At 50.4% G+C, this 21,618-nt stretch overlaps 1 protein-coding gene across 1 annotated transcript in view; it reads left to right on the forward strand.

Moving 5' to 3' along the window:
- Positions 1-21,618, forward strand: part of LOC121453466 (kelch-like protein 3) — a 115,878-nt gene that overhangs the window by 77,273 nt on the left and 16,987 nt on the right. The window contains exons 7-11 of the mRNA XM_041660269.1: positions 3,646-3,762; positions 6,603-6,752; positions 17,187-17,304; positions 17,683-17,880; positions 19,732-19,833. Of these exons, the coding sequence (XP_041516203.1) occupies positions 3,646-3,762; positions 6,603-6,752; positions 17,187-17,304; positions 17,683-17,880; positions 19,732-19,833 (685 nt within the window). The remainder of the gene's footprint in view (positions 1-3,645; positions 3,763-6,602; positions 6,753-17,186; positions 17,305-17,682; positions 17,881-19,731; positions 19,834-21,618) is intronic.

Genomic DNA, 21,618 nt, shown 5'->3' on the forward strand with positions numbered 1-21,618 from the left:
TGGTGTCTGCTAACTTGTCACTCCCCGAGGCTGTTTGGTCATCTGTAACACGTGAATCGTGACACCTCCTTTGGAAATTTTGTGTGGATTAAATGAGGTTATGCCTGTAAGACGTCCCTGATCAGAATCCTCCAGTCCTGATCAGCAACCGGGTCCATGGGCAGGAGCCTAGCTTTTTCTTTGGCATTGTTTAGTGAGCTTCGCCTCCGATTCCTGTTGCAAGGGTCACTTTACCAAAGTCCTGTCCTACCTATTGCTGGAGTCTGCCTTCTTGATTTTCAAGCTACGCACCAAAAGCTAGATCAGCGCTCAGTCCTCCAGCCCCCTTTACCCGAGGCATTCAGATCCAGCCGGACTTGGCAGCCTGTGTGACCAGGGTGTGGGTGGCTGTTTAGCCAGTGCTCTCAAGTCACGGCTTATGTGCAAGGATTGAGGGGCCCAGAACAGTAAAAACTTCGCCTCATTTCTTTTGCCCTTATAGCATCCAAGAAACTGGTTCAGCAGCATACATCAGTGAGGGAATGACCCTGTTTTTTTGAGAGTGAGACCCCAAGCGTGAGTAGCAGAGGAACCCATGGAAATGTCACCGAGTAAGCGTTACCCCGTCCCATGGCTGGAGCCCTGGGATAGCTGTAGATTTCCCTGAGTACAAGTTTCTGGCATTTCAGGGCCTGTGCTCTGTTGTTTCTCATCTCTGCTGCTGTGTAGGAAGCAGCCTGGAGAGTCTGAGCCAGCGTGGCGCTGTTCCAGCAAAATTTCATTTGCAAAACAGGTGCAGGCTGGATTTGGCCTGTGGGCTGTACTTTGCCAACCCAGGCCTAGTAGACACTTGAGAGGCAGCTGGGACTAATGGAAAAAACAAATGGGAAATCACAGGTGAGTTTGAGGGGACCACACGTCTGCCTCTTTCCAGTTCTGGCTTGGCTAAGTCTATAGAGCTCAGGAGCCTTGACTTGTTGCTTGTCCCGAGAGGTCAGTCAGGAGAATGGCATCTCTGAGGGAAGAGCCGTCGGGGACGACTTCCAGTCCACTCAGGGCTGAAGCTCTCTGCCCATCCACTTGTTTGTTTTCAAGCATGACGCCCAAGTGGAAGAGACGTGTGGTCTTGGGTAGGCTCTGTGGAGTTGGTGCTGTTACTGGCTGTGGCTTTCACAGCTGAGCAGATTAACAGCGCAACTGAGCAGAGCCGGTTAGGCCGGTCCAACCAAAGGAGAGCTAAACTGGAATATCCCAGCGTTGGATGAGTGGCCCTCGTACTTTTATCTTTAAAGCAGAGATTAGGCTGCTTGGTGGGGGAAAACGGTGATCCGTCACCCAACCTACCAAGGCCTCAAGTCCATTCCTCAGCCAGGCTCTGTCAGCCAGTCACTTGGTATCACACTCCATGAGGAAGGAGTCAGACAGCAGACTTCTCAATCCTGTAGGAGTTCACAGATAACACGGAAAGGAGGAGGTGTGGACAGCGTGCAAGCCAGGCAGCGTGGCAACAGCCCACCACATCCCCGAATAAGCCAGGCTTCTCTGCCAGACTCTGACTCTATGCTACCCAGCAAGATTCCAGCCCCTTCTTCCCAGCCTGGCTTTCCACTTCAGCCCGGCCAAGTGTCCCATCCTCATCATAGGCATCCTCTGAACTCAGTCATCCGGCCCCTCGCTGGCAAGAGCATTTGAGTGACTATTACGTACCAGGAAACACGGCTGTGTCTAAGGGACAAAACTCTATTGATCTTATGCCTTTTAAGATATGCAAGGAGGATTTCTATGATATTCGTCTGTTTATGGTTAATTAATATATAGCTTATTGCATTCAGAAAAGAAAAAACACCTGCACATGTATGCTGCCCATTAGTTCTGCTCTGATCTGTTTTTAAAAATGAAATTCTTGGCTGGAGAGATGGCTCAGGGGTTAAGAGCACTGACTGCTCTTGCAGAGGACCCAAGTTCAAATTCCAGCATTCAGCTGGTGGCTCATAATAACTACAGTCCCGGGGAGACGATGCCCTCCTCTGGCCTCTGTGGTTATTGCATTGTGAGAATGACACAAGAAACTTTAATAAAAACGCAAGTTTGATGACTGGGTGTGGTGGCACACGCCTTTAATCCCAGCACTCAGGAGGCAGAGGTGGGAGGATCTCTGTAGTTCAAGGCCAGCCTGGCCTACTTGGGGCAGCCAGGATCTCACAGAGAGACCCTGCCACAAAAAACAAGCAAGCAAGCAAACAAACAAAAACGAAAAAAAAAAAAACCCGTAGGTTTGTTGTGTTACTGGCAGTAAATTTAATATGCTTGATCCTTGTCTAAGGTTGTATCTGTCAGAGAGGGTGCTGCACTGAGAATAGAATTCTTATTCCTAGACAGCTTCTGGTGTTAGCACCCACTGAGTCAGTTCCTATGGCGGTACTGCAAAAACAGCTTTCTCAGTTCTGTCATTCTCCCACACTTAACCAGGCGGTGGATTTCTTTACAGAAGAGCCTGGCTTGTACTCCCTACGGTAGCCACATGCTCTTGGCTCTGATTTTTATTTACTCTGCTATGATCTGTTACTGTATTTTGAAAGTAGCACTGTTTGCTATTGAGGTAGAGTGTGCAAAACAGTGAAATAAACACGGTAAGTGTAGAATTTGGTTAATTATGGAGAGGATATCAGATCTTTGGAGCTGGAGTTATGGAGGGCTGTGAGCTGCCATGTGGCTGCTAAGCACTGAACCTGCCTGGGTCCTTTGCGAGAACAAGTGCTCTGAACTGCTGAGCCATCTCTCCAGCCCATGTTTTAGTCTCCTTAACAGCAAAAACCACTGTTTCCTCAGTGGTCTTCAGGTCCTTCTTTTTAAAAATCCCACTGCAAGAGTATCGCAGCTGACACTTGGACACGTGTTCTTGCCCATTTAAGTGAGCCTTTTGGCTTTCGCCCTAGAAGGGGTAGGTTTTATTTTTTGACCAAAGACTTTGTGCATTTTTTCATTTTTGTTGGCTTCGCCACATCCCCTCTGTCCCACAAAACTGTACGTCTTCATTTCAAGATTGCTGGTTGGTTCATCCTCATCAGGTCTGGATTTTGCCAGTCTGTGTGTGCGTGATGGCGTGGAGTTTGAATTTGGACTCAACCCCCGTGCAAAGCGAATCATAGTCTCTCCCTTCCATTCCAGGCTCCCCAGCTTTGATTTGCACAGAAGTCAAGTCTCTTCTCGAAGGAGAAGTCCAAGGAGGGTGTTCTGTTCTCTGGCATTCTGTGTCCCTTTCGTCACCACGGCCAGCATTAGGCAGAGGGCAATCTTACTGCCATCGTTCTGTATTACCTGGGAAATAAACGCAGGGAGGAAAGAAAACCATGCTCTGAAGGCTTCTGGTCCTTCTGGGACTCTTACTATGTCATGGTTTGCAGTTTGCACTGTGCAGCTGTACCCTTGAGTGACGGTCAGAACCGACTTTAGTATGAGCCGTGATGACTGCACACCTGGGGTAGCAGGCTTAGCATTCTACACGCGTGCTCTCTGATAGGCCAGCTAGTAGTCACAGCTTTCTCGACTTTCGTCCTAAACACCAAGTCTTAGACGAATGGCCCATGTGGATGCCTGGCAATTTTGTTTTCCTTCCAGGTGTCTGAGTGGAGGCAGCTCTTAGCAAGTTTTCTCTTTTCTTCCTAGGTGTTCGAAGCTGTGATTTCATGGATCAATTATGAGAAGGAGACTCGCTTAGACCACATGGCAAAGCTGATGGAACATGTCCGGCTCCCTCTCTTACCTAGGGATTACCTAGTTCAGGTCAGTGTCTGCGTGGTCAGTGCTGGAGGAGAGCGGAGGCCACGCTGGCTGTGTGGTGTGCCTGTGCGTGTCCTGAGTCTCTGTGTGGACGGAGGGCGGCAACCCCTTGGGCTAAGTGTGGAGAGCTGATGTAAGGACTAAGCAACTGTAAGGGTCCGGGCAGGCGGTCAGCACGGAACCTGTAACCTGCTCCGTACGTGCTGGTTCTCTCTCGGAAGAACAGAGACGGGAGCATCATTTCATGAGGCCCCTGCGTTCTGCCTCTGCTGTGCTCTTAGGCAACCTGAGAACCAGGGTAGGACTGTGAAAACTGACTCTTCATAGATGCACAGAGTTCTGTTTCCTCCAAGAGAAGAAGGAGAATTAAGCAATCTTGGGTGCACTTGAGTGTTCTCATTTAGTCTGTGTAACGACCCTTTGAGGCAGTGGTTACAGACCTCTTGGTTACGCCCCCCCCCCCCCACTCGCCTTGAAGCCTGGAGACTGAGTTGGATCTGAGGTCTCTGGCAGGAGGGAGTCAGGATGGAGATTCACGTCCACACGGCTCTGAAGCACACACTTCCACGAGCTTCACCTTTGATAGCCTCTGTCTCATTTACACACAGGGTGACTTATTTTGTAAATGGTGTTAGACTCTCTTGCAAACCTTCCGAATGTGAGTCAAGGCAGTTGGCCAGCCCTCAGCGGTTCCCAAGGAATGCTCGCTCGTATACAAGGGTGAGAGAGAATGCTGAGCGGGCCAGCAGCACCACCCTGCTGGTGTGTCACTCCCAGCCATTCTAAGGGCTAGAACCTCAGTCTCTCATCTGGTCAAAATGACAGCAGCCCTGATAGGATGGTGTGGGGACAAAAGAGATGGTCCACGTAAGACCCGTGACAGTGTTCGGTGACTGCTAGCTGATAACTGATGTCTGGGGCTACAGGGGCGGCTTATTCCTTGGGTACTCGTGCAATGCTGTGCGCATGTCCCTGTTGTTCAGGCCTGAGGGGTCAGTGAAATGCCCTCTCTGTCTTCTTGTGTGACATCTTTGCAGGTACTTAGAAGTGTGCTGGATGCCCCCACAGTGCTGCCACCTAGTGGCCGCACGCCACCCCCAGTTGGCCTGAGTTACCAATGTTACTGCCAACCCCACTCTGTCCCCTGGAAACTGCCTGGGGGGGAGTGGCCTCCAGCACAGACTCAGTTTCCACAGAGAGCTAAGGAAGCTGCCAAGGCCTCACGTCAGAAACTTACCAAAGACACTGTCTTATTCCGGTTAGCACAGAAGGTCAGGTTTGTTATAGAAAGAGGGCCAGAGGCAATGGCCTGAGAAAGGTTTTGTGGACCTCCCACCCCCTTAAAAGGGACTTTTATCCGTCCTCAGGAGGTCAGCTCTAGGAAAGGATGCTTCACTAACATTATCTGACCCTGAAACTTAAAGTACTTTAACCTGATGGTGGCTCAGGAGGAGGTGGGGCGAGTGGTCAGCCCGGCACTCAACAGTGTGCAGTCTTCAGGCTTCTCCCAGCACTCAACAGTGCGCAGCCTTCAGGCTTCTCCCGGCACTCAGCAGTGTATAGCCTTCAGGCTTCTCCCAGCACTTAACAGTGCACAGCCTTCAGGCTTCTCCCAGCACTCAACAGTGTATAGCCTTCAGGCTTCTCCCAGCACTCAACAGTGTGCAGCCTTCAGGCTTCTCCCAGCACTCAACAGTGCACAGCCTTCAGGCTTCTCCCGGCACTCAGCAGTGCACAGCCTTCAGGCTTCTCGGTTACAGACAGTTACTCAGCTTCTCCCAGGCATTTTAAAGCAGTATTCAAATGGATATCGTGCTATTCTGTGACAAAAATACACAGCATAAGCTTCATAACTTTATCATTCTTATCAAAGTTTTTGTTTCATGTGTATGAAGGTTTTGCTTGCATGTGTGCTGGTGTGTGTCTGGTGCTCATGGAGGCCAGAAGAGGTCAATGAATTCCCTGGGGTTATGGACAGCTGTGAGCTACCTTGTGAGTCGTGAGAATGGAACCCAGGTCCTCTGGGAGAGCAGCCAGTGCTCTAACCGCTGAACCACCTCTCCAGCCCCCATTCTAATCATTGTTAAGTGTGCAGCTCGGTGGCATTGGTGACCTCTGTATACCATCACCATGTGTGTCTAAGGCCTACTTCTCACCCTGTCCTATAGCTGAACCTGAGTGCCAGCTCCCCAGGGGGCTTCTGCCTCAAGCCAAAGCGGCATTTTGGGACCAGCTGCCTGAGCATTGGTGCCCTCGACCTACTTCTTTAATCCCAACCCTTTATGTTTGTTCCAGCCCAGTTCCATCCCCTACTGGGAAGGAGAAAGTAACCCAGGTTACGTCTGGGAAAAAGGTCTCTGGAGGTGAGGGCCTTGTTTCTTCAATCCGTCTTCTCTGCCAGCTCCCAAGCTGCCAGAAGGTGTTAGCCCTGGTAATATGTCCACTCATCACTGCTGATGGGGCCAGGCAGGCTTGGCCAGGCCTTCTTTGTACATGACTGGCTTGAGGGCTAAGTGAATCCACTTCCTCCATTTAACCTGCTCGTGGTCCCCCATTTGCCTTGTCGTGTTCATCAGTGTCTTCCTTGGGGCTAGCTCCTCAAATAGAAGCTATTGAGTCTGTACCCATGATATGCCCATTTTGTAGATAAGGAAATCGAGGACCAGGAATTCTATGTGGTGGAACAGGGATCAGAGGTGGGACTCTGAGGGCCTTCCTTGGCGTCTGGGGTGGTGTGGTAGAGAAAGGAATGAGTGAGTGTTGGGAATGACCCAGCCTGGGGAGAGGCTAGGGACGCTTGGTCCCACTATGCTGGAGGGTCACCTGTGGACTGTTATCCCCAGACAGTTGAGGAGGAGGCTCTGATAAAGAATAATAATACCTGTAAGGATTTCCTCATTGAAGCCATGAAGTACCATCTACTACCCCTTGACCAAAGGCTTTTGATCAAGAACCCCAGGACCAAGCCCCGGACTCCGGTCAGCCTGCCCAAGGTAAGCCCCGGCCCAGCCTCTGCTGATACTCAGGACTGTCCAGGGGGAGAGGCCTTCCACTCTCTCTGCAGTTCTTTCTGGCTCAGGATTATGTTTGTGGCCCGAGAGATGGAGTCTGTTGGCTCCTCTTCAATTCGCCGGTACTTCTCTCTGCTTGCTTAGAGTCCCAAGGTGGCCACGGCGGCTTCAGGAGATCTGAGCATAAGGTGGCTCCCCCCCCCCCCCCCATTTTACGTCCAAGAGAAGCAGGGGATTAGGCATGCTGCACAGTGGGGGTCAGGGCACTCCCAGTTTGGTGCCTTTCCTCATCCTGGGAACCCATATGAGGGACAGCTAGGACTGACAGACAGTGGAGCAGGGCTGGAAGCTGGGGAACTGAGAACCTGTGGACAGGAAGGTGCTAGGGGATCCTGAGGTTCAGAGTTGTCAGTGGGGGTGCCGAGTGCTTGGTGCTCTCTCTCTCTCTGGTCTGCATGTTTCTCATCTGTGGGATGAGGGAGGTGGGACAGGTGGTCCCTAGAGTCCCTAGGCTTGTCAGTAACATATTGATGAGGTGGGGTGGGTGGGTGAGTGGGGGTGGGGTGGGGGATGGTCTCAGTCAACCAGCAGGGAAGGGAGGCAGGAATGAATCACTTTAGCCACAGACTACACAGCAGGGTGTTACAAGGAAAATGTTTAGACTCCTACTCCATGATCCCCCTCCTCCTCTTCTCAGCTAACTCCTGGCTCTCCTTGCCTGCTGCTAACACTAACCCAGCTAACTGCTAACATTGCCCAACACTAATTACTTGGCTTCTCTGAAATTGGCAGCCCCCACCATCCCACCGCAGCCCCCATCCTTCTGGACCACGAAGGATATGGTAGATGCAGTGTCAGCTGGTACAAAGCAGCTCGGTCTTTATGAAGTTCTTGTCGTAGTCAAGGTTACCATGGCTGTGATGAAACACCATGACCAACTACAGCGTGGGGAGGAAGAGGTTTGTTTGACTTACACTTCCACAGCTCTGTGCGTCACTGAAGGGAGTTAGGATAGGAGCTCAAACAGGACAGGGACTTGGAGGTGGGATCTGATGCAGAAGCCATGGAGGGGTGCTGCTTACAGGCTTGCTCCTCATGGCTTGCTCAGACTGCTTTCCTACAGCAGCCAGGACCCAGGACTTCCAGTCCAGGAATGACATCACCCACAATGGGCTGCGTTCTCCTCCCCCAATCACTAATTCAGAGAATGCCCTACAGGCTTGCCTACAGCCCAGTCTTATAGATGCATTTTCTCAACTGAGGGTCCCTCCTCTCAGATGACTTCAACTGTGTCAAGGTGACATTAGACTAACCAGCGTGGCTGTGTTTTATGTAAAAGTCTCCACAACCCTGAACACTGGTCCCTACAGAGCCCGAGGTTAGCAGAAGTTGGATGACTTGTCCAAGTGTCAGCCCAGCCAGTGTGGTGGCCATCCTCCCCCACAGCTGTTCTCTGAACCACCCCTACTCCTGTGCAAACCTGAGTGTGCGCTTGCTGGCTGCTCCTGCCACCCCACGTCCACATAGAAGGTGCAAGAACAGGGTTAGAGACTTGGTCTCTCTGGTCATCTGCCTTACAGTCCCTCAATGTCTTTTGTTTTGTTGAAACATTAAACTGAAACTTATTTTATTATATCTGATTACTCTCTCTCTCCCCTCTCCCCCACTTCTCTGTGTCTGTGCGTGTGCGTGTGTGTGTGTGTGTACATCTGGTGGGATTCCATTCTCCTCTCCCCACCTCTCTGTGTCTGTGTGTGTGCATGTGTGTGTGTGTGTACAACTGGTGGGAGTCCGTTCTCCTCTCCCCACCTCTCTGTGTCTGTGTGTGTGTGTGTGTGTGTGTGTGTGTGCGCGCGCATGTGTGCCCGTGTGTGTGTGTGTGTGTACATATTGTGGGAGTCCGTTCTCCCTTCCACAATGTGGGACCCTGGGGTTGAACTCCTGTTGTTAAACTTGGAGGCAAGTACTTTGACCCACTGAGCCATCTTGCTGGCCCATCCTGTATTTTTTTTGTTTGTTTGTTTTTGTTTTTGTTTTTTCGAGACAGGGTTTCTCTGTAGCTTTGGTGACTGTCCCGGAACTAGCTCTTGTAGACCGGGCTGGCCTCGAACTCCCAGAGATCTGCCTGCCTCTGCCTCCCGAGTACTGGGATTAAAGGCGTGCGCCACCACCGCCCGGCCATCCTGTATTTTTTAAATGGAGAAATGTACATTTCCTGAATTACACAAATATAAACTTACTTCAGCTTAGTAAGAATACACACAGCTAGGAGCGTGGAAGCCACCTGGATTCCCTCTACTGCGGCCACTGCTCTGCCAAGTTTTCTTTTCAGAAATATTTCTGATCATTTATTAATGAATAACTGAAAATGTACATTTTTATGTCTGTGGGATCTTCTGTATGGACTGAGCTATGTTTCTCTGCCCTCTGCTTAACTAAATGCTGCAAACTGCGTCTCTGGCACGTGTGAACGAAGCCAGCGTTTGAACTGTAATGTGTACATGTGTTTTGTTTATGTCTGTACCACGTGTACCTCACAACTCTCCACTGATAGTCTGTGAAGCAATATCTGTGTTAAATATTTCTTTATTAAATGACGTATTTTTGTCTGTGTCTCTTTGATCTTGAGCGATATTAATCTCGGTTTTATGTCATTTTTATTTGTATTTCTTTTTGGGGGAACTGTCTGTTTATGCCCTTTGTTCCTGTCCCTAACAGATTGCTTTATTTCACTGGTAGCTCTTAAGGACCTTTTCTATATTAAAGGCATCAGGCCTTGGTATGTGCATAGTTTTAGTTTGAGGTTTTAAGCTCTTCATGGTATTTTCTCCCAGCCCATGCTTGTCTTTTTGTTTTCTCAGTAGTATCTTTGGAAGAGTGGAATTCATAAAAATTAGCTATTTCAGTTGACAAGAAAAATTGTATATGTTTATCATATACATTGTGATTTAAAATATTTTAAAGTATGTGTACATTATAGAATGGCAAAACTGAGTAAAAACCAGCATGTATTATGACCACATATGCTTATTTTTTTTGTGGTGAGAACATTCAAATTTTACCCCTACTGATTTTCAACAATGTAACATTTTATTAACTGTGGGCACCACGCTGTAGAACAGAACTCTGGAATTAGCCTTTCTACATGAAACAGAAGCTTTGTACCCTTTAATTAACGGCTCCCCAGCCACCTTCCCTCCCCCCGCCTGTTGTAATGGCTGCAACTCTGTCTCTGAGTTAGCCTGCTTTGGACTCTGCGTGCAGGTGAGAGCTGTCCTTCTGTCTGTCCTTCTGTGCCTGGGTTATCCTAGTGCTAGGCCCTCTGACTTCAAACATGTTGCAAATGACGAGGTTTCCTTCTTCTCCCAGGCTGAATACTATCCTGCCACATTGTGTCCCGTTTTCTGTTTGTCTTGTCATGGTACAGGCTGAGGCCACCCCGGACACGGCTGTAGTCCTCACCATAGTGACAGTGTCTTCTTGACAAGCTGGCTTCACGCTCCTTGGATACATATGTGGCAGTGTGATTGCTGGATCATATGTCGGAGCTATTTTTAACTTTCTGTGGAGCCTCCACACTGTCTCCCAAAGTATGCTCTGAATAGCAGGTGCCAACAGTTTCAAATTCTTTCTGTGGTGGTTTATTTTGAGTTTAAGCTGAAAACAAACAGCTCTTCCCCAAACTTTCACTTTTTTCCCCCTGTAAGTTGGAACCTATACATTTAAATCTATGGCTCTTTCTCAGAGTATCAAAAAATATGTTATATGAAGTAAGGATCAGGTTTCATTTATTCTGATAAGAATATGTTCATGCCACAGGTTGGGGGGACCCTCCCCCCTCAGTCCTTGCCCCTTTAGCTGTACACTTGGCCTGTTTCTGTGTTTATACTCTGCGTCTTGTGTGCTCTGTCTGCCCTGTGTGAGTCATGTGACCTCTCTCGTGGACCATAAGTCCCGAGGTCCCACTGATGCCTCAGTTTTGTTCTTGGCCGTGGTGTCCACTAATTTCAGAGTTGGCTCCTTTTCACCGGGGTCAATGCAGGAATTATCTGGGTCTGCCATGCGTCTGTCCCTGTTTACTGGCTCGGTGGCTTCTCTCAGTGATGTTTTCTCTTGTCCACGCATGGCTTTTGCTTGCTTGTTGTCAGTTTTATTTATGGGTATTTTGTTCTCTTTCTTTTGGCAGTACTGGGAGTAGCCTAGGGCCTCACACAAGCAGTGTGCTTAGGAGACTTAGTGCCGATCCTTCATACCACAATATCTTCCTTCTGAGATCTGACTTTTGTTAGTTTCTCAACCATGCATGGAAATACAGTTGATGGGGAAGGATATTTAATGACTGTGTTGGTGATGTAAATGTTTGTCTGTAAAGAACAGGGATGTTGGCTTTGGGAGCACGTGTGCACCCAAGGTTGAGGCTTTGCCAACTATTTAGGGTTCCCTTCTGCAGTGTGCACTCTTCACTAAGCTGTATGTTTGGTGCAGCAGGCATTGTCTGCTGGTGTCCTTGGCACATGGCCCAGATCCTGGCACAGAGTGGCCGATAGTGAAGGTTCTCGTGAATGATAGATATTTTCTTTTTAAAAAGAAGTCATGGTATGGGATCTAGCACTGACCTCTTTTTCCACCTCTCATTTGTTTCCCCTGCCTTCACTGCCCAGACACGTGTTTTTGCACAGGTGCAGTAAGGACGCGCACCCCACATTATAGAAATTCGGCACAGCCCACAAAACCATCCAACCCTGAGGGAACCTAGCCACCATTCCTGGGAGACTAGAAGACACTTAGATGAAATAAACAGATCTCAGACTCCAGTCTGCTCTCGGCTGTCAGCTGTCATGTGGAAATCAATTCATTCAGTGCCCTTCCACAGTGGCCCAGCACGGGGTAGGTTGCAGATGTGCACAGAGAGTAGCTGTCTGCTCTTCAAGAGACTCCCAGGTAAAGGGAGGGGAGACAGATGTGCAGGACAGTTATGTTATCCAAGTGCCATAATAAAGGAATGCCCAAGATGCTCTAGTACCATGGAGTAGAAGAAGAGGAATTTATTTATCTATTTCTGGGCTGGTACCCAGGCTGAGTGCTCAGAGTTAATGCAGACTGTCTATGGAGCTCATGTCTGGACACTGGCTCCCACTCTCTGATGGCGACTTAGGATGATGGGTACTTTATATCTTACTTCTTTCTGGGTCACTGTCCTTATCGCACAAAGTGTCCACGATGACACAGAATATTGCTTGCATGGCAGTTGCTAGGCAGCCTCTCCGTGTTTTCTGCTGAGCATGAAGCATTCGTTATCTTATTTGGTCTTTGCAATGAGTCTGGATGCTGGTGGAGAACACCGAGATTCCGTAGGGTTGGGTGACTGTCCATGGCAGCACGAGGGCTGACAGTCCCTCTAGTGGGTCTCAGTTACCGAGCAAAGGTGCTCAGTGCTGGGCTAGGCGCTCCGGTTTCTGCGCAGAGAGTTTTCACTGTCCTAAGCCATCCATTTTGAAGATAGGGAAAGCTGACTCTAAAGATACGTCGCCGACTCCCCATGGATTTATGCGTTATCTGTTTCCATATTCCTTGCTGCCTCAACACAACAAATATCGAGTGTCTTTCAGCTTCTGTGGGCAGGTGTCCCAGGGGGATGTGCAGGCTCTGGTCTCTCGTAAAGCCAAGCCGGAGGTCATGGCGACAGCCATCCAAAGGCTCGTCTGGGGAAGACCCCACTCACACAGCCATTGGCAGACTTGGTTTCTTGCCTCCTAGGCCTCGGTGCAAGGTAGCTCGCTTCTCCAGTGAGGGGCTCTACCACATGGAAGTGAGGGGGCATACTTCAGACAGAGGCCTTGGCTTGCTGCACCCCATGGCAGAACCACCACCCCATCCCTCCTGCTACTTTCTTTGGTAGACATAAATCCCTAAGATAGCATACACAATAAGAGCAGGGGACTTGCAGAAGGGTCAGAATATGTTTGCCCTTTTGTCTGCCCAGTGGATGAGATTTAAGCTGAGGGAAAGTAGCTCCAAACCGCTTTATGGCATGGCCCCTACGCTCTTTCACCTTAGTCCTCTGTGGGAAGATTCCTGAATTCTGCCCTCTGGGAAACTCTCTGAGATGGCAAGGGAATTTGCGAATGACTGAGGACACAGGAGATCCTTGGGCTACCCGGAGTTCCTCCGAGGGCAGACTGGCTTGGGCTGTCAGAATTTCAGCTCAGACAGGCTTCTGATATACCAAACTTGGAGAAACGGAGTGATGGAGAGGGATTCACACTCTCCCTGCACTTCCCAGCAATGGCTCTGTCTGCTAGCCACGTCCTGAAAGGAATAGAACTCCTGGAGACAGCTGCAGAGGGTGGTAGGAGAGTGTTCCTGAGCTGGGGACAGGAGATCATCCTGACACCCTCCAGCAGGAACAGCGAACGGCATGTTCTTGGCTCCCATACCTTTGGTGCCCAGCACACTCCCTAAGGCTGGGTTGCTATGGACAACCAGAGGCTGTCTCTCAGTCTCAGAGCCTGCCTGCATTGCCCAACTCCACAGATGGCAGCAGAAAAAAATATCAGCCACTAGGAGGTGCAAAGGAGACCTTTGGAAATGTGCTGAGCGTGAGACTTTGTTGTGACTCTGAAAGATGCCCCCTTCCACCCCCTTTTGAAATGTTACAGAAGCCATGCAGGATGGACGAGGGCAGCCTGCTCCTGAATTGAACTGTCCTGCTCTCAGATAAAAGCTGTTAGAAGCAGAGGCTGCTGGCAGGTGGTTAGGGTGACCTCACACCTGGCCCACGTCCCTTGATTGGCACTGCCTCTCTTCCATCTTATTCCATGCCCCATCAAACACCCTGGGATCCTGAGAGCCCTCACCATGACCCCTGGGTGCCCATGTACCTCCCTCTCTCATTCAAGGCTCGTGTGTATTTCTTTTCTATGTTTTCAGTTGTCTCTTGTAGCAAAGTCTCCAGGCGGCAATGATGAAACGCAGTGTTTACATATCAATACCGCCGGCTCTTCCCTAAGCCTTGGAAGACACGCATGACATCCTTAGGCCTACAGACACTGTGAGAGAAACAGCCCAGTTTTCAGATAATGAAAACGAGGCCTAGCAAGGCGGAAAGGCTTGCCTGTGGTCCACAGCTGACTAGTGATGGGCTCATAGCTGAGCCGAGATGTGTCTGACCCCAACGCCCGTTGGCTCTCCAATCTTTTACTCTCTCTCTCTGGGCCTCGTTCTCACGCCGTCTGCCCGTCAGACCCCTATTGCTTCTGCATCTTGCTGTCAGCTCTTGCCAGGGGCACCTGTTGCTTAGGAACCTGCATGGACCAGTCTTCTACTCTACTGGACACACTTCCTTCGGATGAATGTTTTGGTGTTAGCCCTGCGGCCCCACGCACCAGGGTAAGAGAGACTCGCTTCCTGCCCTGGCCCGAGGGACCGACTGGCTGGGCCTGCCTTCCGCCCAGCTCAACTGTCATGGAAGAGAGTTTGGACACACTCTACTCTTACCCCATGAAGAAAGTGTGCACAGCCCAGGTTCCTCTGACCTGAGTGGACATTCCCTGTGGCCAGGGTTAGAGTCTTGATCCGTACATGGGCTGGAAAGCTTGGTCCTGTTTGCCAGTTGCTCCAGTGTGTTCTTTCCTGTTGTGATCCTCCTGGAGGCAGGATGGCAGGGGCGAACAAGCATCGCATGGTTTTTAAAACTCATTATGTTGGCCGTTCACCTTCTAAGAAACCAGGCTAAGAAACTGCACTAAAATAAATGGCCCTTTGACCTTCCATAGTGGTAGTATTCTCCTTGGGAGGTGCCTAATAACCATCCCTTTGGTGGTGGAGTTCAGCTTGTCCATGTTCAATCAACCAGAACTCTCCAGTGAGCAGAACTGTACCTTCACCATAGTGACAACTGAGACCTGGGATCAGGACCCCTGGGCACCTGCAAGTCTTTCAAGTACATCACAGTTTTTAGGATTACACGCTGGTCAGTGAGCGTTATTGTTAGCCTAGAACCTGCTCTTCAACTCCTTACGAGTCCTGCATCCCCATCCTTACCCAGGCTCATCCCATGGACAGAATGAGATGGCATGTGGCTGCAGTTTCACAAGGCTGAGGCAGGAGGATTGCTTGAGTCTAAGAGTTTGGGGCTAACCTAGACGACAGTGAGATACTTAAGGCACGTTTTAGGGAGGTTCATGGGCACATAGTCTTTAGAGTCGCCCTGGAGGAGGGAGTTGGCCTTGTCCGGAGTTTGCCAAGAAGCTGAGTTCATTAACATTAACATCCCCTACCTACCATGCAACCCCATGGACTGCCCATGACTGCCATTTAAACAAGATGCGGTGGGAAGAGATGTGTAATCTAACTTTTCTCTGCAAAGGGTGCTGCTGTCTCCAAACTGAGGACTCTAAGCTGAAGCTTGCAGGAGAGGGGCATGAAGGCTTGGTCTGGGAGCACAGCAGTGAGGCCCGTGTCCTGGTCTGGGAGCACAGCAGTGAGGCCCGTGTCCTGGTCTGGGAGCACAGCAGTGAGGCCCATGTCCTGGTCTGGGAGCACCACAGTGAGGCCCGTGTCCTGGTCTGGGAGCACCGCAGTGAGGCCCGTGTCCTGGTCTGGGAGCACAGCAGTGAGGCCCGTGTCCTGGTCTGGGAGCATCACAGTGAGGCCCGTGTCCTGGTCTGGGAGCACAGCAGTGAGGCCCATGTCCTGGTCTGGGAGCACCACAGTGAGGCCAGGCCTGTGTCTTTTGGTTTGCTTTGGAAGGGATTAGAGGTCAGTGACTCCTGATCTTGAAGAGTTTGTGACCTATATTTGGGTCAAAGACCCTGTGAACCAGTTCTAACGAGCAGTGACCAATGACACGGGCAACAGGGAGTCAGTGTCACACCTGACAATGTGTAATGCTTGTCGTAGGGCATTTCCTGTCCCTGAGGTTTGCACTCCTGTCAAGGCACATGGCCGCATTGACGAGCCCTCCTCTCTCCAGTAACATGCCGTGAGGCAGTAGAAAGCACTGTGATAGTTCAGCGTGGCAGACATTGTTAACGGCGTGCCATCAAGAAATTCCCACAGGCCAGGGGTCAAAACTGTGCTTCTCACTGCCTGAGTTCTGTAGAGCAGGGCCTTGGCATCTCCCGGGCTGTTTTGCAAACAGATCCTCAGACAAATCCTGGACTTGCTAAATGGGAAATGGGGTGGGGCCCAGCAGTTTGTGTGAGGACTGGCAGGTGGATAAGACAGGCTTCGGGTTGTGCTCAACCCTGTGGCTTACGTTGGCTAGCGGAGACGTCCACACGTCCCCACCTCTTAAGAAGGGTGTGGAAGTGCCAGGAAGGGGTACTATCATGATGGGGGCAGTGAGGGTTTGCCCAAGTTTATCAAAATATCCAGGCTACTGTTATCATTGCCATTTTGACTCTTATTTATTTAATAGCATGAACAATGGCTTGAGAGCGTGGATGCCACGAGTCAGTACAGTTCATTAACTCAGCGAGAACATGGCTTTCCTTTGGTTTGACCACACCCTGCAGCTGAAATACATATGAATTGCTATTCAAAATATACGCCCAAATATGTATAACCAGAACAAATATTTCATAAACCAATACCCTGGCTGTGTATTTTCTGCGCTGTTCAATTTGATGTGCTCTGGTCACAGCCCACTGAATTGGTTTCTGTGACTCCTGAATGAAGGGCAGCATGCAGGGGGCAGCGTTGACGGTGAGGAGAAGCCATGGCAGACTCCCCTCTGGGTCAGGTGGCCTTGGGTTCCCCTGCCTGCTCTGCCTCCCCTTGCTGAGTGACCTCTGGCTGTTTACATGTGTTTTCTGAACTTTTTTACATCCCTCATCTGTCAAGCACTGACAAGCAAATGACAACACACTTCGTGTGCCTGGCTGTGCCAGCTACGACCTCCCCCTGGAGGGGAATGAAAGCCCTTTGAACACTGGTTTCCAGAGCTGTCAGTCACCTAACTCGATAACTGCCATGAAGCAGTGCTTAAAAAATATTATTTTTTCTTTACACAGGTACTGGGTACCCTCTGCAGTCCAGATACTCAGAAAAACTTATGAGTAATATAGTATCCTAAAAATGTACCCAGAATCTGGGCTTCCCACCCCAAATATATTTGTTTGCCTCAATGTAAAAATCGTGCTCCTCTGCCTCCATCTTGTGCGTACTGAGATTGTATTAGATGCATTCCTTATTGCGGCATCACCCAGAGAGGGCGTGTTTGCAAAGTGTGGGCCTATCTGTGGTGCTTGGCTGTCTTTCCTTGAATATGTAACCGCCCTCAGTGACTAGGGCAGCATCTTTCTGTGTGTAACTCTGCAAATTGGCAGGCAGTGCGTGGATGGGCCACAGATTGGTCATCCACTCCCGCACGTGCTGGGCAGACCTAGTTAACGTGTGCTTGTCTTTCTGGAGGTCATGATTGTGGTTGGTGGCCAGGCGCCTAAGGCGATCCGCAGCGTGGAGTGCTATGACTTTGAGGAGGGCCGCTGGGATCAGATAGCTGAGCTTCCTTCCAGGAGATGCAGAGCAGGTAAGCAGCCCCAGCCCCCTGCCACACCTGGGCTCCAAGCAGCCTCTCCTCAGCTGCTCTCTGCCTTGTGCGGCTCCTTCTGCAGACTCCCCGCCCCTCCCACCCGCAGGTGTGCACAGCACATTGCAACTGCTTACTCTGAGCTCAGTTCTTACATGCTTGTGGGTTTAAGCCAATTCATGAGTTTACTCAAACCAGGCTAGAGAAACAAATAGGAGAAGAAATTGGAGTCCCATAGTTCCTCGCAGATACCTAGAGCTGGAGGTGGCCTTCCATTGGGAGTCAGTTGTAAGCCCATCTTGCTTCCTTGACGTCAGACATCAGCTTGGGCAGGCGGCCCTCTTCCTGACCCTCATGCTTTGTTTCCTCCCGGCTCAGGTGTGGTGTTCATGGCTGGCCACGTATATGCCGTGGGCGGCTTTAACGGTTCTCTGCGGGTGCGGACGGTGGATGTATATGACGGCGTGAAGGACCAGTGGACGTCCATTGCCAGCATGCAGGAGCGCCGGAGCACGCTGGGTGCAGCCGTGCTCAATGACCTCCTCTACGCAGTTGGAGGCTTTGACGGCAGCACCGGTAGGTCCAGGGAGGGTTGCCGTACTCTCTTCTCTGGGCGGTTTTGCTTTGCTCGGTCAGTTCTTGGGCTAGCCTCCGGCATTTGCAGCGATGCTCCAGGCATGAACCCATTGGAATCAGTGAGCTCTTCTTCACTGTCAGGAGATACTGGCATAATCTTCACAGAAAAGATACCTTGTGACTTACAGCGGTGCAGGTTCAAGTCCACAGATTGTGTGGACCTGTGGTGAGGCCATTCACCATGGTACAGTGTGGGCTCATGAAACTGCTCACATCACTAGCCAGGAAGCAACAGGAAGGCCTCAAGGGTCACCCCAGTGGCTAAGGACCCTCCCCCAATGGTCCCACCACTTCCGCTGCACCACTACCCAAGGGCAAGACTTCAGCGTAAACGTGGGCCTCTAGGGCCTTCAGTATCCAAACTCCTAACTGCTGTCCGCCAGAAGCAAGCCTTCTTGTGGACCGAGTCCATATCTGCTCCATGATATGGTAGGTTCTGAGGAGGTCCACACTCAGAAGGGCCCTCTCTCACCTCTCCCGTGCCTAGTAGCCTGTTTCCTCAGAGGATCAGACAGAGAAAGGGAGAGTGTCCTGCTGGAAGAGCCTCAGGAGTCTAGACTGAGCACCTTACTGGCTTAAGGGGAAGGCACCTGGCTCTGAGCAGGCACAGTTGCCTGATTGGCCACTGCTCTTTCTATTGCCCCCAGAGAGCACCTCACCTTATTGTCCCCCAGAGGGCACCTCCCTCCCAGATTTTATCTCCCTTCAAAATGTCAACCTGGGGTCTGGAGAGAGCACCCACTGCCTTTCCCTAGAACACAGGTTCTTTACCAAGCGTCCATGTGGCAGGCGGCTTACAGCTGTGTATAACCTTGCGTCAGCTGCAGGGCAACTGATGCCCTCTTCTGGCCTCCTTCTGTATGTGGTGCACAGACAGACGTGGAGGCAAACACCCATACACATTCAGTCAGAACTGTTAGTGGGTTGTGACTTTGGAGAGACATTGTTATCTGTACTGACGTGGTCAGGCGGATAACCGAAGATGGCGACCCAAACTACCATGATAGTCTTTGGCCCCAGGGAGGAAAAGCTGAATTTATTTATTTATCAAACACCTCTCTGAAGGCTCTTCAGTGAGTGTGGTCTAGGATGGGCACTGGGGATTATTTCAGCAGGACTTGCTTACGGTGCCTGTGAAGGGGGTTTTGTTGTATCCAGAGAGGAAACACAGAGTCCAGGGGCCACTTTCCCAGCTTGGTCTGACTGTACATGGATACTGGGGCCAAATTCTCTAAGCTCCTCTTGGCTTTCCCCATGATAACCTTAGAGCGGTTATAACTCCAGATAGGGCATTTGTGTCCTTGGTAGCAAGAAGCAGGAAGGGGTCACCTTGTATCAGAAATGAGAAAGCCATCCCAGAAATTCCCTTCAGATTTCTACTTAGGGCTCAATGACGCATTGCTGCAGGGGATCTTGGGAGGTACATTTTTAGCCATCCAGCTTGTAAAGTGGGAGAAGATGTGGGAAAAGGGATTCGGACTGGTGCCCAGTGAAACATCCTTGGGCATTTACTTGGGATCGAAGGTTCCATTCTGTAAGTTTAATGTGTGCATCTATAACACACTTCAGATGTACCCCTTGCTGTCACCAGATTCCCGATATGTCATACCTTGGTGGTCAGTGGTCGCCTTATGTAGCCTGAGGAGTTACCATAGCCACATGATAGGCAGAGGCGTACCAGGCTGAACTCGAGTCTGTAGTCCCGGCTTGGCCCGTTCCTGGCCTCACTGTTCCTTATAGAATAGGGTGAGGCCCACGGCTGTAGGAATTTCATGATTCTCTTCTCCCTAGGTCTGGCGTCAGTAGAAGCCTACAGCTACAAGACCAATGAGTGGTTCTTCGTGGCCCCAATGAACACACGGCGGAGCAGCGTGGGAGTAGGTGTTGTGGAGGGTAAGGAGGCAGCAGAAGGTGGTGGCTGATCCTGCCCTAACCTGTGGGTCTTGTCCTGAGTCCAGCATTGTGCTTGAAGCTGTTTCTATTGTGGCTCCATTATCCAGGTCACTGGTCTGAGTTTGGTCCCACTGTCTCCAGTTAACAGATAAGGAGGGCTGGGACTCAAGAGGGCTAAAAGGGTTCAGGAGGTCAGGAGAGAAAGCAGAGATGCCAGGGAGAGTGATACCTGTCCTTTGGTCACCTGTCAGTATCTTTGCTAATAGTGGGGGATGGGAAGGAAGTAGGGAGCCCAGAGTCAACATATAAAGTCAGGTGCACATATAAAGCAAGGGTCTGAGTTAGTAATGCTTGTTAATTCCCTGCTCACCTTCATGTGTTGCATGCTAACAGGGCAATGGGGAAGGCAGGCTACTTTTCTTCAGGTCTGACACATCTCAGGTCTCAGGATAGACTTGGTGTAGGGTGTGGCTCAGGTGTGAGGGAGTGGTGAGACCCAAGGCCTGACCAGACAATACTCAGAAGTCTATAAAACATCTTCCTCTTCCTTATTCTCCCAAACCCTCTGGAAGACCATAGGTCTCAACTGGCAAAGCAGTCCTGGTGAGGGCCGATGAAACACTTGTATTATGACAGTCAACAGCAGAGCAGGCCTCAACCCAGGTCTTTTGACTCCTAATCTAGATCAGGAAACCATCCTCAAATGCTGATGGGTGCGCATGTGTGAGCTCAGTACCAATGCGGAGAGTATGAGTTGATTAAAAGTGTTAGAGATGATGGACCAATAAAGATTTATTAGTCTGCACTGATGTCTGCTCATCCAGATATGCATGGATGCTTCATGTGCACCCATGAAGGCATACACACATACACCAACACACATATACATGCACACGCATACACAGGTACACATGTGTACACATGGACATATGCACACATGAGCCTAACATGCAGTGAGGTGGTGTCTTAGTTTGTTTTCTGTGGCTCTGCTAAAACACTGGCCACAAGCAACTTGGGGAAGGAAGGGTTTATTTGGTTTATAGGTCACAGTCTACCATCAAGGAAAGTCAAAGCAGGAACCCAAGGCAAGAACTGAAGCTGAGACCATGGAGGGGAGCTGCTTACTGGCTTGCTCTCCATGGCACGCTCAGGTACCACCTTCCCAGGGACGGCACCACCCATGGTGGGCTGGGCCCTCCTGCCTCAGTTTGCCATCAAGGAAGTGATCCACAGACATGCCTATAGGCCAGTCTGAAGGAGGCAGTTCTTCAGCTGAGGATCCCTCTTTCAAGCTGATGAAAACTGACTAGCATAGATGACGACTGCCTTTTCTCCCAGCGTTTCTCAGCCTGTACACTGTTATTAGTTTGAAATTTTCACTTGAAGGTATATTATCCCAGCATAGCCATCTTGGTGAGGCCAGGATCCTGTCCCTCTCAGGAGGAACTGCTTCTCAAGGTCTCATTCTCTTGGTGGGACTGAAACTGACCCGCCAGCCAGATCCAAGAGCTCTGTCGGTCACCTTCTCCTTTCCCTTTTTGTTCTTTAGCCAGGAACATCAAACAATTGACAAAAATAGCAGGCCCTCAGGAATGCTCTCCAGGAGAGACCTTGAGTGGCCCTTTGCTTTAGCTGGGACAAGGTTGAAGGTCAGAGGAGGTGCCTTGATGGTGGAGATTTAAAATACTGCTGGGGACCAGGGCTTCTTGCGGAAGTGCAGTTCAATAGCTGGCCCTGCAGGTGTAGCTCTGTTGGCTGTGGGCTGCCTCAGGGCAGCAGAAAGTG

Source organism: Microtus oregoni, unplaced genomic scaffold (genome assembly GCF_018167655.1).
Source record: "Microtus oregoni isolate MIOR12 unplaced genomic scaffold, Mior012 000011F_ref0000422, whole genome shotgun sequence".
Classification (NCBI taxonomy): Eukaryota; Metazoa; Chordata; class Mammalia; order Rodentia; family Cricetidae; genus Microtus; species Microtus oregoni.